The following is a 17734-nucleotide window of genomic DNA, read 5'->3' on the forward strand; positions in this document are numbered from 1 at the left end:
CCGGCTGCGTGGCCGCGGTGGGTGCCTTCCACCTGGGGACAGAAGGGGACATGCCGGGGATGGCACAGGGGTGAGCAGCCCCTCCTGCACACAGCCAGGGTGGGCAATTCCTCCGCTGCACGCCAAGCATCGCGGCACGGGCACCGTGGCATCGGGCACCCTGGCACGGGGCACTGCGGCACCGGGCACCGCGGCATCGGGCTCCGTGGCACGGGCTGGCCGAGCCTCCAAGGCTCCTTTGCATGAGCGCCTTGTCCAAACAGGTCGGGCTCTGCGAGGCAGCCTGAATTTTCCAATGAAAAAACGTTTCCTCAGGAAATTCCCGAGCAGTTTTCATGGGGGAGGAGGAGGGGAACGGGATGGGATGGGACGGGACGGACGGGACGGGACGGGACGGTCACCTCGGCTGTGGGTTTTGCTCCCCACCGGTGTGACCCCCAGCCCTGGGGGCAGCGGGAAGCCGATCGCGCCGTGGGTGCGGAGAGGTGCGGGGCGCCCTCGCGGCATCTCGGCCCTGCGGAGACCACACAGCGTTTATTTTATTAAAGGATGCTCAGCCTCTCCGCCAGCCAACCACACACCTCAAAAATGCTGCCGGCTCCGACGGTCTCCGCTCCTGCCAGCTCCCGATCCCCGGGGCCGGACGAGCCCGGGCAGGGGCTGGCACGCTGGGTGCTCCGCGCCGTGCCCGCCTGCCCCGCGGGGACCCGCCGCGCTCGGGACGAGCCGGGGGGATGCACCACGCTCTCCCCTCGCCCCGAAAATCCTGAGCCTGACTTCTATGCAAATCCCCGGCGCACACCAGGAGATGCTCCCCGCTGTCGGGCTCGGTTTCCCCGCTCCCCGGCACGCGGACGCCGTGGGCGCGGGCGGTGTGCGCTCCCGCAGCCCCCGCTCGTACGCGCAGAGCCTCCGGTAGCCGCTTATTAACTGTTCGCAGAAACGGCTCTCGGTAATAAGTTAACCTGGTAATGAGACCTGTTGCCGAGACAGATGCAAATGATTTCAAAGTGCTCATTAGAGGGTATTGAAGGAAGGCACTTAGTCCCTGAAATGCACCCAACCTTTCTCAGGGCCGTCCCTGCAACATATTAGAGCCCATTTTACAATAATTGCTCCAGAGGAGGAAATCTATTTGGATTCATCATAAAGTATTTATTAACAAGAGCTTATTCATAATTTTTGCTGCTCTCCGGCACGGTGTGGCCGAGCTTCCCGGCCGGCTCTGCACGTCCTGGCGAGGCCTCGCGGCGCTGCCGGCGCAGGTGCGTGGCCGGGAGGGAAACTGAGGCACGCCAGGCAACACAGCTCTGAGTGTGCGGCCCCGCTGCCACATGAAGGAACGCCACCCAAAAATGCCATAAAAAACAAACAGGGGGAAAGGAACAAAGGCTGGAAGCATTCACCGAGCGGGGCCAGTGGGAGAGGAGGGATTGGACGCGTTGTCCCCACCCTTTGGCCATCCCTGTCCCTGTGGTGTGGACCCTGAAATGGCCCAGATTGGGGGTCCACACCGTGGTACCTTGGGGTGCACCCCGAAATCAGCCCTGTCTCACCCGCGGGGGCTGTGGGGATGGACACCCTCCTGGGGAGCACAGACCAAGCCGGGATGGAGGAGGGCTCCTTGCACTGCTGCACCCCACAGGGACCCCACAAAGGACAGCAGGGGACACGAGTGGGTGCACAGGAGATCCTACACATGGTCTGAGCCCCCTCCAGCTCCTCCATGTGTGATCCCAGGGTGCCCCTCCAAGCCCCTTGGTGCCACCCCAGGTGGGGGACGGGCGCACGGTGGCAGCCAACGCTCCCAGGGCTGGTACGAGCCGTGCCGCCGCCCCCGCACGCTCCGTCCGTGGAGGTGCCGTGGGGCGGAACAGGCTGTGACGGCCCCGCTGTCCCCGGCTCCCCCTTAGTCGGGGTGGGGACGACCCAGCCCCATGCTTGCAAAACCCCTCGCAGCCCACGCCAGGGCCCCGGGCAGGGCACGGTGCCACCTCCCAACAGCTCCCCATCACAGAGCCCCGCTGCCTTTCTCCCCGCAGCTGAAAACGTCGCGGCTCAAGGGCTGGACCGTACCCAAAGCGGGGTCTGGACATGGCCACCCCATTCACAGGGTGGGATGGATGCAGAAAGGGGCTCAGCCACAATGGGTACATGGGCAGAGAGAGGCTCTGCCCCTTCAGTAACCGCCTCGGTGCTCAGCGCCGGGCAGGATCAGCCCGGGATGCTGCAGCCTGGATAACCACCGCACCCAGCGCGCGCCCCAGCCCTGTGCGCGCCACCGCCAGCGCCCCAAAACACCCCGCCACCACCCCAAAACACCCCGCCACCACCCCAAAACACCCCGCCACCTCCTTTGAACCCTGCACACCCCAGCCCTGCCACCCCCCTCCCGGCCCCCCCAGGCTGCGGCAGCCCCCGAGCGGTGCCGGTGCCCGCCCGCGCCTACGTGCCGGGGCGGGAGGCGATGCCGGCGCAGGTGGCGCGGGGCTGCGAGCGGCAGCCGGGAGCTCGCCGAGGCGGCTTCCCCGGGTCACGGGAGGCCGCGGCAGGCAGCGAACTTGCCAGTTGCTTTGGAAAACAGCAGGAAGAAAAGCAGCTCTCTTTGCAGCCCGGGGCTCAGGTGCCAGCGCTGCCTGGGCCGGCGCCAGCTTGCGCAGCCCTCCCCGGGGAGGCAGCACCGCGGGGAAGCCGAGGGAGGCCCAGGTGGGCTGCGGCTTTGGGGGGGGTCTCCCCAGGACGGAGGGGCTGGGGGGGGTTTTGAGCTCCCTCCCCATCAGCCCTGCATCCTGGGGGTGAGGGGCACCCCTGGGTGCAGCGTGCGCCCCCAGCCCCACCCTGCCTCCGGTCTCCCCGCGTGCGCCCTCGCCGCCGGCACCACCCCAGCCTCGCTCAGTCCTCCCCCAGCGGGGAAGAGCAGGGTGCAGGGTGCAGGGATGGGGCAAGGGTGCCCCGGGGACGGAGCCAGGAGGGAGCTGGGGAGGCGAATGCGGTGGGGGGGCACCCGAGGCCGCTCGCTGCCTCCCTGCGGACGTGCCGACGTGCTCAGCTCGCCCCACGCCGCCGTTTCCCCAGGTGCCCCCGTTCCCCTCGGGGTGCAGGAGCCGACGGCTCAGCCGCCTCCCCGGGGCGACCCAGCCTGCCCCCAAGGATGGGAACGGGGAAACTGAGGCACGGTGCCCGCAGGGGCCTGGGAAGCAGCACTGGGTAGGGGGAAAGGGCCAAGAAGATGTCCCCCAGCCCCAAGAGGTGCCCCGCAGCCAGCAGTGCTGGAGCCACGTGGCTTCCCGGCCGACCCCCCCTGGGGCTGCGAGGAAGGGAAATGTTTTATGGAACTGGAAAAAAAAAAGGTTGCCAGCAAGCCCCGGCCCTGCCAGCTCCTCCGCCCGGCCCTGCGTCAGCCGGGACAGCGCTGGAGCCCCCCCTCCACCCCAATTCCCCCGGTGGCACCTGGGATGTGTCACCAGGATGGTGGCAGCTCGCAGCCCGAGCTGGCACCGCCGCCTGCGCAGAGGGAAACTGAGGCAGAGGAGAGGCCCCGGGGCTGGCAGCGTGGTGCAGGAGAACACGTGTTGGGGTGAGGGAGCCGTGCCAGCCCCCCCAGCATCCCCTGTGCCCCCCCCCAGGCAGCACAGGTCGAGCCCAGGGCTCTGAGCCCGGCTTTAGCCCCTGACGCAGGAGGTTTTATTTCCCTCCTGACGTATTTTTAGCCCTGCTTGCTCCGTCCTGGCCTTTCCGAGGGGGATTAATTCCTCTGCCCTCCGGCACCATTAAAGGTGGGGGGGTGCAAAGGGGGTTTGGGGGAGGCAACTCCCACCTGGGGGGTGCCTGCAGTGCTGGGGGGGTCACCAGAGGGTCTGGGAGCCCTGAACTGGGCAGCACAACCCACGCAACGGGAGCGCAGAAGCTGCACAGACAGGCGCACGGCACCCCAAAACTGCCCCCCCGGCTACAACCGACCCAGCCCAGCACTGTGTCCCCCCCCCAGGGTGCCCATGGCTGGGATGGTGGCATTGTGTTGTCCCACCCCCTGCAAATCCAGCCCCGTGGGCTGGCAGCAAGTCACTGTTTAAAAATAACCCCGGCCTTTCGCGGCGCAGCCGGCGACCTCGCAGGAGGATTTGGCCGCGGTGAAGAGTTCACGGCCCCCCCGTGCCCCCCCCATCGCCTGCGTCCCATCTGGCCGTGCTCAGCTTCAGCTCCTGCGTGTCATCCCGCGGGCTGGGGACGCTGGCCAGCAGCCTGGGGACAGGGCTGCCACGGTGTTTGGGGCACAAGGGTTTGCCTCGCAAGGCAGACGCTGCCTGTGGAGGTGGGGAAACTGAGGCACCGAGGGGGGGGCACGGCGCTCCCACGGACCCTGAGAGGATCCCCGAAGGGACGGCGTGGCCCGAGCGTGGTCAGCTCAGCACGGCAAGCACAGCCAGGCACATCCCTGGCACCGACGGGTCCTTGCCTCCCGGGACACCGCTGTCACCACTAAGTGACACTGCCACACCGCCGAGCCGGCAGTGCCAGCCGGCCTCGTGACGTGGAGCCCACGAGCCACCGGCCCTGGGCCACCTGCCCAGCCTGGCCCCGAGCCCAGCAAGGCCGCCGGGAGCCATCGCTCGCAGGAGTCCAAGGTCCCCGAGCGGGGCCGGGCACTTCGGGAGCCAAGGTCCCCGCCACCAGGTCCAGTGCCCAAGGGGAACGGACGGAAACCCCACGTGGGCCGGGTCCCGCGGCGCGGGGCATGTCGGGTGTCCGCAGGGCGCAGCGCTGCCAGCGCGGTGCCTCCGAGCACCTTGGGACTGGGGTGGCACGGGCTGGCGTCCCCACGTGTCACCTTGCCCACCCCATGGGGGAGCTTTGGGAACCCCAAGGTGAGGGGGCACGTCGTCGCACAGCCGTTCCCAGCACAGGCAGGCGTGCAAGCTTGCACGCTCCCCGCCGCACGTGTGCGCCCACGTGCTGGGCACTCACCGCCGTGTGGTGCAGAAGCCCCGGGGAAGAAGGCAGCGCACCCACCCTGCTGGCGCTGGGCTTCCCGCAGCACCTAGCCCCTGCACCGACCCCGAGCGGGACACGGCGAGGCCACGGCGGTGCCGCCGGCGAGTTCCCTGCCTGCCCAATTCACCACCGCAAGGCGAGGAGGCTCGTGAGTGCGTCCCGGTTTCCTCCGGCGGTACCTCAGGATGCGATGCAGTCATCGCTAATGCATCTGGACTCATTTACAGGGATGAGAAAATGTTTCCAGGTTTCCCACAAAGTCCCATTAAGATCCCAGTATGACTCTATTTTTAGTGCCCGCATCGACAACGCCTTCCCCAGCCACCCCGGCACTCTGGCGCGCCGCCCCGCGTGGCTCCAGGCACCCGCGGGGCACCCGGGGCCGTCGGTGCCAGCACCCGCCGTGGGGAGCGGGGCCACGCACGGGGCTGTGGGGTTGCGGGGGGCGAAGCCCCAGCTTTGTGCTCCCAGAGGAGCTGGGTGGAGGGGGATGCGTGGCCCCATCCTACAACCAAGCCTGCCTGCACCCGTTCGTGGCGCGCGGGGCAGCGGGGTTTTGCACAGCACCCACGGGTGCCCTCAGCACCCTGCTGCAGGGATGTCTGCCGCAGCCCCCAGCATGGCTTTTGCTCGAGAGTATCTGCATAAGGAAACGTGGTACGAAACAAAAGGAAAATGGCCCCAGGAACCCAGGGGTGCAGGACCCTGCAGCAGGGCTGCGCACGCCCATGGGCGCAGGATCCCCGGCAGCACCAGCGCGGTGCCCGATGCGTTCCCCGTGGCTCTGCTCATTTCGGGGAGCCCCGCAGGGCTGCTGGCAGAGCTGGCCGAGGCGACGCTCGGATCCTGCACATGTAGGGTGCTGCAGGCTATCTATAGCAATGACCTAACCGGGAGCCCGGCAGTGCCCGGCCCCGCACCTTCCCTTATTGGTCCGGCCAGACCTGGTAAAGAGATTAAAGCCGTCGCAGAGCCGAAGCTTTTATCCCTTGACACGCTCGCTCCACCGCCGGGTTTCGATTTCAAAGGCTGCACATGGGCAGCTCGCAAAAGCCCCCTGTGCACTGGGGGAGCTCCGCGAAGCGATGGCCGCAGCCGGGGGGCAGCGGGGTGCTGGGTGCCGAGGGCCCAGGCTCCCAGCCCGTGCTGCAGCCGCTGAGCGGGGGCCGTCCCCGCGCAGCCCTGGGTGACCTGAGGACACCCCGGCAGCGGGGTCGGAGCCTCCCCGCGGAGCAGAAACGTGCTGCGTGCCTGCGAAGCGTCTGCAGCCGCAGGGCCGGGGAAGGGGTGGCCGGGCGGAGGGGAATTTCCCCAGCTTTTTTTTTTTTTTTTTTTTTTTTTCCGACGACAAACTCCTCGGCTTGTGCAATTAGAGAAATTTGTTTAACAAACTCTCCAGGGAGAGGAGCGGGAAGGTGGGGTGGCGTGCAGCCAGGGGCTCTGCTCGCACAGGCCCCGTCTCCCCTCCCTCCAGAGCCTTTGATCCGCAGCGTGTGTTTCGGGGAGGAAGAGGAGCGGTTCCCCTCGGCCACGCCGACCCCGCTGCAGGGTGACGGTCACCCCGCTGCACCCCCTGTGCCACACGTGCGCACCCATGCGCGCACCCTCGCATGCCCACGCGTGCCGGCGGGCACGCACACGCTCCGGCATCCGCGCGCGCTCGGCTTCTCTTTCTCCTGCGATGCCATTTCCATCCAAAACCCTTTACTCTGCACTTTTCTCCTCGGCGCGGCTTCATTTGTATTCACCCCGCGCCGCTCGCCTGTCCTGGCGCACAGGTTACTAAAGGAGATTTCGCAGCGCGGCGCGGCTCATGTTACGGCTCTCGCTGTCTCACTTTCCCGAGTCGCAGGGCAGCAACCAGGGGACTGCAGGATTGGGGGGGGGGGGAAGAAGGAAAGGCAGATCCCAGCTCCAGCCGTGCAGCCGTGGGACGCAGCGCCCGGCTGTGCCGGGTGGCTCCCGGGGGAGCTGGCACAGCACCAGTGCTCTCCATCCTCCCCGGCAGCCGCCGCGCTGCCGCAAGGTGGGAGCCGCCGGCGCGGGGGCATCGCCGAGGGAGCGAGCGGGGAGCGGCGCCTCTCGTTTCGGGGAAAGGGGAAACGTCTGGGTGGAAAATCAACATTTCTCTCTCTCCCTCTCTCTCTCTCTCTCTTTTTTTTTTTTCCCTTTGAAAGTAAAAATATTTCTTGGGTTTTAGTGATCAGAAACATGTTGGGGGTTTTTTTTGGACAACGGCCGGTCAAATACCGTTTTCTCCGCGAAGGGAATGCAGGGGCCCTTTGCAAGGAGAACAAAAATGTCTTAAGAAACACAATAAAAACCCTTTTTTGTAAAAAAAAAAAAAGTCCATGAACTCGGACAAACTCCCGGGGCCTGAAAGGCAGCTGGGGAAGAGGGGTCAGCAGGAGGGCCGGATCCTGGCGCTCCCGTGCCAGGCAGCGCTGCCCGGCCCCTCCTGGCATCTTGGCCAGGACAAGGTGGCTGGGAGGGGAATGCCCAGCATAAAGCAGCCTGAAGCTGGGGATTTTGCCCAAAATGCTGATTATGGATGGCTGCTGGCAGGTGACGGCAGGATTAATGTGCTTTTAAAGCAGCGGCGAGTTAACCGAGAAATCAATCCTTGGCACGGCCTGGCCCGTGGTCCCTGCACCTGGGCAGCGGGATCCTTTCCCAGCTCCTCTCCAGGACTTGGGAAGCGCCGGGGCTTGGCGGCGGCGCAGGGCGCTGGGCGCTGGCCAAGCTGGCACGGCGCGGCGCGGCCGCGGGGGATGCCTGCCCGGGGCCGATGTGACGGATGGCGAGCTCGGCCGCGCGCCCGCTGCAAGCTGGGACCCGGCAGCGGGATGCCCGTGGGCACCCCCTGCATCCCCATCCCTCCGCCTTCCCTCCCCGAGGGAGCTCAGACTCTTGCTGGTGCTAATTTGGGGCATCCAAACCCTTCAAAACGCCCTGGTACCCGAACCCCACAAAGGTTTGGTGCTGGGCACCGCCCTGCCGTGATGCTGCGCACCCCTCAGCACTGGCTCGGTGTCGGACCCCCCCTGGCCACATTGTGGGGATGTCACCGGCGATGCCACGCGGCGCTGGCCCTACCCAACAAAGCCGAGCAGCCGTCGAGGCCCCAGCTGCTCCCCGACGCCTTTGGGCAGCGCGCAGGCTCCTCCGCCCTGCCCCGACCTGCCCGGCGCACCCCGGGGTGCCGCAGGAGAAATCCCCACCCTGAGGGTCCCCAAGGTGCAAATTGCACCCTCGTGCTGCTCACGTACCTGGGGACCTGCCCTTACCCCCCCAACATCCTGGGCACAGGGGTGGGGGACACAGATACCCCTTGCCTCCCCAAGTGCTCAGCCCCCTCGGCGGTGCTCAGCCCCACTCAGGCGCGCCGTCACGTCCATCCCCGTGCAGGAAGAGCCGCAGCACGGACGGGGGCGGCAGGCAGCGAGCCAGCCTTGCACGGAGCTGTTTTGCCTCCCCCCCAGCCCTCCTTCTCCCCCGCCAACAAGGGACCCTGTCGCAGCCGCCATCCCCGTCCCCACAGCTCTGTTTGTCCCAGTCCCCGTCCCCGCAGCTCTGCTCCTCCCTGGGAGCCGTGCGGTGGCACGGGCACCGAGCCTCAGGGGCCAGGCACGGGGAAGGCTGGCATGGGTGGTGTAGGGCAGGGAAAGCAGGGGGGCAGGCAGGGCACGCTGTCCCTGTCCCCAGGGCCACCCCCAGCCTGCAGGGACCCCTCTCCATCACCACACAGGCAGGGGACGCCGTGCCCCTTTTTCTGCTTGCGTGCAAAACCCAGGCAAATGGTGAGTGGATGCCAAATGTCACCGTGGCCGGCGCACGATGGGTGTCTAACGTGGAGAGGAGAGTGCCAGGCACCCAGGGACCTCCCGGCTTCCCCTTGCTGGCAGAGCCCCAGCCCCACTGCTGGGGTCCGAGCCCCACGCACAAGTGCCTGCACCACGCTCTGCGCACCCATCAGCTGCGCCCAGGGCTGTACAACAGGGCCTAAATGCAGAGCTCGGAGCCCCGAACCCCCCCCCGCTGCACCCAGCTCAGGCCAGGAAAACAAAACCCTCGCACACCGCGAATCCCTCGCCGCCACCGTGGCATCCGCGCCGGGGCTGCCCGGCCAGCACGGCCGCTCCCCGGGGAGCCAGGGGCCGCAGCGCACGCCCTTCGCCGCGCTGTGCCAAGGGGAACCGAGGGCACGCGGCCAGCTCGGCTCTGCCCGCGCCCTGGCCACGCTGCAACGACTCCCACAAGCTAGAAAAAGCCGCCGGGTCAAGGCTGGAGGGCTCAGACTACAGCTCCCAGCATCCTTCCCCAGCCTGCCCGGCCTCGGGGAGAAAGAAGGCAACAAACGGAGCAATTCCCCGCTCGCTCGAAGACGCACGGGTCAGGCTTTGTTTCTCCAGGCTCCCTGCACAAGCGTGCGCGTGGCTGCGGCGCTGGGCACGCTTTGGGCTCCTCGAGGAAGCGGCGGGGGAGAAGGGACGAGCGGAGCTGCCGGGAAGGGTGAATTATCGCCGGGCGCCTCGGTGTGCAGGAGGAGGACGGCTAATTTATTGTGCACAGCCCCGGCCAAGTTCAAGGTGATGCCGCGGAGGCTGGCGCAGCAGTAAGGGCCTCATCCTGCCCGCACCAGTGCCCTGCGTCCTCCTGTTCTGCTCGCGGCTGGGTTCATAAATCGCTCTTAAAAAGGGATCTATTTTTACCATCTGGGGATTTAAAATTAGAGAGGGCAGAAGCGGCGAGGTCCCGGGCACGGCCGGGGCGGGCACAGCACGGCGGGCGCCTCGCGGGGAAAGCCAGGCTCTCCCGAAGGTTGCATTTAAAGAACGGTCTCATTGTTTTTCCCAAACAATGCTCAGCAGATGGGAGAATTGAAAGTGTGTTGCAACCTTCCCTCTCTCCCAGCGCCGTTCCCGGCGAGCTGCTCCTATGCTTTGGCAGCCGATCTGAGCTCCCGGCTGGAAACCAGTTTGCCGGAGCTACTGGCGGAGGGGCGAGCCCCCGGCACCAGCTGCACCGCGCTCCCCTCTCGCCCAGCAATCCCAAAAAGCCCCAGCAGGGCCAGGCACGGGGCCACCACCTGCCCTTGGAAGGTTTTCCAAGGGACTTTTAGGGAAGGCCCCGGTGCGAGGTGCCCGGGGGGGGCTGGCTCCCCGCGGTGGCCACGTGCCCAAGCAGGTGGCAGCGGCTGGGCACTGTGCAGGCCCCCCCCGTGCTATGGGGACCGGCAGCGGTGCCGGTGCCGTGGCCACATGGGACGGGGGGGTGAAACCACGAGGAAAAGCCACGGCCACGTGGCCACGACGCCTCTCGCGGTGCGGCACCACGGGGCCCCCATGTCCACGGTCCCGAGGGTGGCACCCGGTGGGGTTTGTGCTGCTGGGGGGTGCGGGCCCACGGCCCTCGTCCCGCTCCCCGTGCCAAAACGGGGCTGCGAGGATGCATCTGTGCAAAACGTGGCGCTGGGGCCCGGCGCAGGGGAGAGGGGCTCAGGCGGAGCGCGGCGGGGGGAGGCCGAACAAGCCCCCACACTGCGCCGCGGCACCCAGATCCCCCCGCTGTCCCCGGGCTGATGTCCCCACCTTGCTCCTGAGCTCGGGGTGCTGGGGGGGGGTCAGGGTTGGGTGATGGGGATGGGCTGGAGGAAAGCAGGAAAGCACGAGGCGAGGAAATGAGCGGGAGCATCGCAGCGGCCGTCAGACCTGCAAATCTCCCCGAGCACTTGGGTAAATCCCTCCCCACGCAGGGATCGCCCCAACGGCTCAGCCGGGAGCCCCACAGGGTGCACGGGGACGGCGGCGGGTCCGCAGTGCTGGGGCTATTTTGGGGGTACCAACAGCCAGACCCCGCTCCCTGGGGGCAGGGAGAGGCCCCCGCACGCGGAGCCCTTGGCCGTGATGCCGGTGCCGCTTCCCTGCTAATCTGGGCAGCTCCGTCTTGGTTTCCTGCCCGGTCCCTGAGAGGGGACAGAGGTGAGCTGGGGGATGGGGAGGAAGTCCCGCAGCGGGGACAAGACAGCTGAGCGGGCACCGAGTCACCCTCCTCGCCGCGGGACGCTCGCCCGTGGCCCCAGCCAGGAGCACGGCGCTGCCGCTGCCCTTGCCAAGGCTCGGTCTGGCCCCATCGGGTCGCGAAGCCGGGGCTCGGGCCGGCTGTGGCCGGGCTCAGAGCTGCCCAAACTGGGCTGCGAGCGGCCACCAAGGGCCTGGGGGGCTGGAGGGATTCGGGGAGCCGGCGGCGATGTCGGAGGGGAGATGCGCGAAGCCAGAGGCAGGGCGGGTCCCGCGCACGTTCCAATGTATCCACATCACCATCCGCAGCTCCCCGAGCCCGGGAGAGCCTCCCCGCCGAGCGAGTGGGATGGGAATGGCTTGGCTCTGGCACGGCGGGGCCGGGGGGGCGGCGGGGGCCGGATCCGGTAGGTGCAGACGACGTCTGATCCCATCTGGGCCGGATTCAAGCGGAGGCTACGCTAGGGCAGAGGGGAGCTGCAGCCTCCCCGATGCGAAGGCGGCGGGGCAGGGGGTTGGGAACGTGGCCCCCCCTTCCCCGATCCGCTGGGAACAGCGTGGTGCCGTGAGCGGGAGGCTCCCGGAGCCCCGACCGTGCCATTCCCACCTCGGCCCCGTGCCCTTCGCTGGCAAAATCAGGCTCTGCCGAGCGGGTGGGAATGGCAGGGGGGCGGCCGGAGCCCTGGGAAACACCGAGACGGGTGGGGGGGGGGAAGGAGAAAGAGAGAAAAGGTGAGAGAGAAAGGGGTGAGGAAAAGAAAGAGAGGAGAAAAGAGGGAGAGGAGGGGAAAAAAAGAGAAAGGAAAAAGGAAAAGAGAAAGGAGATAACAGAAAAGAGAGGGAAAAGAGAAAGGAAAGAAAGGGAAAAAAAAAAAAAAACAGAAAAGAAAAAGGAAAGAAGAAAAAAGAAAAGAAGAAAATATAAAATAAAATAATAACAATAACAAAGAATAGGAAAAAGAACAAGAAAGAAAGGGGGAAAAAAAGGGAAAAAAAAAAAAAAGAAGAAAACTGCAGAGGAAGACGAGGGGTCGAGGTGCTGCCCTTGCCAAGCCCACAGCTGGGGGCTCCAGCACCGGGGTCACCCGCTCAGCACCAGCGCTGCCCACCCGCGCCCTGCCCGTGCCAGCCCCTGGCCACGGCAGCCCCCGGCTGCCCAAACCCCCCCGCGGCACGTGCGGTGCCGGCGATGCCCAGCCTTGGGCAGGGTGCAGGGTTCAGCGGGGGGGGGACACAAACACACCACAAACCCCATTCCCTGTCCCCCCCCCGGTGCCAATGCCCCAAGGTGGGGCCGGATCCTGCCCGTGCCCGGCGCGGGGATGAGATCTGCAAGGAGGGGCTGCGCTCAGCACGGCAAGCCCATGGCGCGGGCATGGGTGGGGGGGGGGGGTAGGAGGTGGTGAGGAGGGGGCTTGGCACCAGCAACACCCCCCTCCCCTCCAAAAATAATAAATAAATAAATAAAAAACGCCAGAGCGCTCGTAGGGCGCGGCGGCGGGGCGGGGAGGGCGGCACGAGGCCGGACCCTGCGCACGGGCGGCTGCCAGCAGGGAAGAGGTTACGCGGCGGGGCCCGGCTGCCTGATCAATAATCAAATAAATATCAGCGATCGATAAGGGACAGAGCACAGGCAGAAGCGTGGCTGCGAACGCCCCAGCCCTGTATGATTTCGGGGAGCCCCTCGCCCGCCGCAAGGCCCCCGCGGCGGCCACCCCCCGTGCGCCACCGGGGCCACGTCGGCATCGCCCGCGGTGCCACCGCCGGCCCCATGTGCAGCGGGGTCAGCGCTGCCCCTCGAGGGCCCCGCCAGCACGTGGGGGTGGCCCCGGGTTGGGATGGGGAGCGGGGGGGGCGGCGGTGGCGGTGGTGTGGGGGGGGGCCCCCATATCCCGCTCTGCGCGGCCCCGCCGCCCTCGTGCCCGCGAGCGGGCGCGCGGCATGGCCCGCTTGCGGGTTGTCCCAAATTTGGAGGGTTTTGGAGAAAACCCCCGTGCCCCCCCCTCCCACACCACCTCGGCCTTTCCTTGTTGCACCCCCCGGCACCTTCCTTGCACCCCACGAACATGTGCAGCCGCGCTTGGAGGGTGGAGGGGGGGGGGGCGAGAAGGAAAAAGTTTCACGCTATCAAAGAGGCGGCGCGGGCAACACCGAGCCCGCAGCCCCGGACCCCCCCCGCCGCCACCCCGACCGAGCCGCCGACCTGCTGCACCCCACCGGGTCCCCCCCGGACCCGAAACCCAGCGGCTTCCCCACACCACCCACCTCCGGGCGCAGCGCAACAAACCACAGTGCGACCTTCCTCCCCCCCCCGGAGCCCCAAGTGAAAGCAGAGGCAGAAAAACCCCAAAAGCACCAGAGACACCCAAAAAACACCCAAAAATAGGCGGCGGGAAGAAGGGGGGGGGGAAGCAAGAGCGAAGCACAGCTCCTCCGAGCACCCCGTGCAGCCCCAACCCGCCCTTTGGCTGCCAGGATTATTTTTATGGAGGGGGGGGGGGTTTGCTAATTTTATTTTTCTTTTTTTTGCGCGGCACCTGGAAAAAGCCTTTTGCGCTATGGGGTTTTTTGGGGAGGGGGGGGGCTGGGGGGGCGCGGGGCCGGTTACCTGGGTCAGGCAGAGAGGAGACGAATACATCCCGAGCCGTGCTGGGAAAGTGGCTAATTGCAGGGCTGAGACTCGAGGCGTAAAAGTTACTGAGTCATTTCGGAGGCTGGAGCAGTCCGGGCGTTTTTTCTCTCTCTCTCCTCCGGCGCGGCTCTGCGGGGCCCGGGGGGGGGGGGGGGTGGGGGGGGCGGCCGGGCAAGGGGGGGGCGGCCCCGCGGGAGGGGGGGCCGAGGAGGAAATAAAAAGGGTCCAACTTCCAAAAAAAAAAAAAAAAAAATAACGAAACAAAAAAATAAAAAAAAAAGATCAAATAAAAAGCAAAAATGTTTTCCCCCTCAAAAATAAAAAATAAAGCGCTTTTTTTTTTCTTTTTTGGAGGGGGGGGGTTGATTTAGCTTTTGCTTTTTTTTTTTTTTTTTTTTTTTAGCGTTTTAAAGCAGCAAAAGGCTCATCTTCGGGGGACGGGGTGGTGGTGGTGGGGGGGGGTGTTGGGGGGCGATCCGCGCCCAGCCTGCAGGCGGGCAGCGGCGAGCGGGGGAAGTTAGAGGGGAAGCGGCTCCATCCGAGACACGGGCACCGGAGCGAGGGAGGAAAGAAAGAATGAGAAAATGAAAAAAAAAAAAAAGAAAAAAAAAAAAAAAAAAAAAAGGAGAAGGAAAAAAAAAAAAAAAAAAAAAGGAGCGAGGAATGAAGTGACGTTATGAAAAAAGCCCATCCCAAAATATTACATCCCATTTAAAGATGTAGGAACCCCCTTTGGCTCGCAGGGCCGAGGCGCTGCGGGGCATGGGGAGAGCCGGGGAGCGCCCCCCCCCCCCCCCCCAACACTGCTCGGCCCCCCCCCCCCCCCCCCGCGCCCTGTCGGATTTGGGTCGCTTTCCCTTTTCCTTGCGCTTTTCTTATCATTATCGCATTTCTTTATTTTTTTGGACGGAGCCAGAGGACGGCGAAGGGAACGAAACCCCCCCCAAAAAAAAAAAACAGCACGTTCACGGGCAACTTGTGGGCACCGACCGGGGGGGGGGGTCCAGGCGGGCATTTTTTGGGGTGGGTGGGTGGGGGGCACCCTCACCCCACCTCGCTGCGCCCCCCATTTCTCCGCGCCCCCTCTCTATGCACAACCCGCCCCCCCCCAGGCGGAGCTCGGCGAAGTCGGAGCCGCGAAGTTGTCTCCGCAGAGCCGGCGGCGCGGGCCGGGGGGGGGGGGGGGCTTTAATTAAGGCTAATTAGAGAGCGAGAGCGCAGCGGGGCCCGCACGGCCACACAAAGGGAATCCCCGGCCCCTGCCTGCGCACAGCCGCGGCTCGGCCCCCCCCGGCACCCCCCCCCCCCGCGTCCGCCTCCCGACCCCGACCCCGGCCCGGCCGCCGCCGCCGCTCCGGGGCCCCGACGGCACCGCCCGGCCCGGCCCGGGGGCTGCGGAGCCCGGGGGGAGGCTCCGGCCTCCCGCCACCGGGAGCGCCCCCCCCCCGCCGCTCGGGGCCGCTCGCAACTTTGCCTCGCTCCGGAGCACGCCCCGGGGCCGGGCCCTCCGAGCCTCCTCCCGGAGCCTTGCTGCCCCTCCTGGGGTCCTTTTTTTAATTTGTCCCCCTTCATTTTTTAATTTTCCCCCTTTATCTTTTATTTTTCCCCCTTCATTTTTTATTTTTCCCCCCTTCATTTTTTATTTTTCCCCCTTCATTTTTTATTTTCCCCCTTTATTTTTATTTTTTCCCCCTTTATTTTATATTTTCCCCTCTTCCTTTTTCATTTTTCCCTCTTCATTTTTTCATTTTCCCATTTATTTTTTTTTTATTTTCCTCCTTTCATTTTTATTTTTCCCCCCTTCATTTTTATTCTCCTATTCTCCCGTATCTTGCCTTACCCTTTCCCCTTAATTCGCCTCATATTTTTTTCCCCTTAACTCGCCTCATTTTTCCCCTTAATTCACCTCATTTCCCCTTCATCCTCCTCCTTATTTTCTCCCTCAATTTTCCCTCCTCGCCCCCCTTCACCCCCCCCAATTTTCCTATCCCCCCTTAACTCCCTCCTCACCCCCCCTTTCCACCTTTTTATTTTCCCCTTTTAATTCCCCCACTCCCCTCATCCTCCCCCACTTTCCCCACTTCCCCCCCCCATCCCCAACGCCCCCCCCCGGCCTCTACACCCAGCCTCAACCTCCCCCCCCAAACCCCCCAAAACCCCCCAAAACCCCCCCCTAACCCCCCCACACCCCCTTCTCTGTCCCACCGGGCGGCGAAGCGGGACAACGCGATGCTGGGGGGGGGGGGGCACAGACACACAGACACACACCCCCCCCACCCCACCACGCCCCCCCCCCCTCCCCGTCGACTCGAGCGCGACCCCGCTGGGGGCGTACGGCCAAGTTCACGGCGCCGCGGCCTCTCCGCCCCTTTCTCCGCGGCCATTTTCGGCTCCCTCCAGCCCCCCCCGCCCCCCCCCCTCACACCGCGACCTCCCCCCGTCGGGCGGCTCCCCCCCCCCCCCCGGGCCGGACCCCTTGTGGGAAGGGGTGGGCAGGGGGGCGGCCCCATCCCCGCGTCCCCTTTTCCTTTCCCCCCCCCCATCTCCAAACCCATCGCGCCCCCCCCCCGCGCCCCACGGCCGCCAAGTTTTGCTCGTGGGTGCACGCACACGCGCGGGGAGGGTTTTGGGGGGGGGGGAAGAGGAAAGTAAAGAGAAAATGAAAGTGCCGTGGGACCTACCATCGCCAAGTGCAATTAACGGGCTCCAAGTTGCTGCGGAGAGCAAAGCAAAGGAGGGCGCTTGGGGCTTGGTTGCTTGGTGGTTGCTTGGCTTTTTTTTTTTTGTTGTTGTTGTTGTTGCTTTTTTTTTTTTTTTTTGGTAATTTTTTTTTTTTTTGGTCTAAACCGTGTGTTTTCCACAAAAAAAAAAAAAATTTAAAAAAAGGAAAAAAAAAAATTAAATGATGGAGGTGGGTGGCGCACAGCCTCCCCGCTCCTGTCCCTTCGAGGCCACCGGGCAAAAAGTGTCCCCCCCCCCTCGGTCAGCCTCGCTCGGGCTCCATCCTCCGGCCTCAGCGCCTCCGGGGCCGGGCCGGCCCGCTGCCTCCGGGGGGGCTCCGGGGGGAGGCTCGGGAGGCTCCGGGGGGAGGGCGGCGGGAGCGCGGTGCCAGCGCCCAGCCCGGCCTCATGCGCCGCGACCTTCCCGGGGGGGGGGGGGGAAGGAGGAGGAGGAGGAGGAGGAGGAGGAGGAGGAAGGTCGAGGAGGGGGGTGCGGGGGGGGGGGTTGGGGGGAAAAAAGGGGGTTGCGGGGGAGCGGCGGTTATTTTTGGAAGGCGAGGGGAAAAAAAATCTGTGTTTCGGCAAAAAAAAAAAAAAAATCGGTCTCGAAATAAAAAATTAAAAAAAAAATAAAAAATGATAAAAATAAATAAATAAAATCTGGAGAGGCTGAGCTGGTGGAGGCCGGGCTGCGCCTTTAGGAAAAATAAAAGCTCGCCCCCCCCCCGCCACCCCCCCCCAGCAAAGGCCAACTCCGGCCGGGCACGGCTCCTCCTCGCAGCCGCAGCGCCCCGGCCCCATCGCAGCCTCCTCCTCCTCCTCCTCCTCCTCCTCCTCCTCTTCCTCCTCCCCTCGCCCCTCCTTCCTCCCGGCCCTGCCCGGCGCGGGGAGGGGATGGGATGGGGATGGGGGGGGGGGCGTGGGGATGGGATGGGATGGGATGGGATGGGATGGGATGGGATGGGATGGGATGGGGGGGGCGGGGGGGGGGGGTTGGGATGGGGCCGGGGGGGGCGCGGCCCCCGGTGCGGAGCTACCGCAGAGCGGGGAGGAGCCGCGGGCAGCGCCGGGGCCGGGCCCCCCCGCCCCTGCACCGGGAGTCGGGAGGGGCGGCCCCGGGCTCCCCCCCCCCCATAACCCCCCCCCCATGCCTGAGCACCCCCACCCCGCGGGCACCCCCCCCATGCACCGTTATCCCGCTTCCATCCCACGGATGCCGCCCCCCCCCCCATCAGACCCCCCCCCGCCCATCCCTGGACCCCCCCATCCCCAGACCCGCCCCCCCCCCCAATATCCCTGGTCCCGGCGGACACCCCCAGCCCGCCTCCCCTCCCCATTGCCCGGACCCCCCCAGCCCCCCCCCTGCTCCT

The 17734-nt window shown here is 65.7% G+C and overlaps 1 protein-coding gene across 4 annotated transcripts in view; it reads right to left on the minus strand.

Moving 5' to 3' along the window:
* The window catches only part of NFIC (nuclear factor I C), a 42807-nt gene extending 26317 nt beyond the window's left edge, over positions 1–16490 (minus strand). For 2 of the 4 annotated variants that reach the window (XM_072029318.1, XM_072029317.1), the window contains exon 1: positions 13621–13781. In XM_072029318.1, coding sequence (XP_071885419.1) covers positions 13621–13650 — 30 coding nt within the window. In that variant the 5' untranslated portion in view covers positions 13651–13781. Of the gene's footprint in view, positions 1–13620; positions 13784–16325 lie in introns of those variants that run through there. The other 2 variants (XM_072029316.1, XM_072029314.1) reach the window with 2 other exon arrangements.
* Positions 16491–17734: the final 1244 nt, after the last annotated feature.

This window comes from Anas platyrhynchos, chromosome 29 (genome assembly GCF_047663525.1).
Source record: "Anas platyrhynchos isolate ZD024472 breed Pekin duck chromosome 29, IASCAAS_PekinDuck_T2T, whole genome shotgun sequence".
In the NCBI taxonomy this organism is placed as follows: Eukaryota; Metazoa; Chordata; class Aves; order Anseriformes; family Anatidae; genus Anas; species Anas platyrhynchos.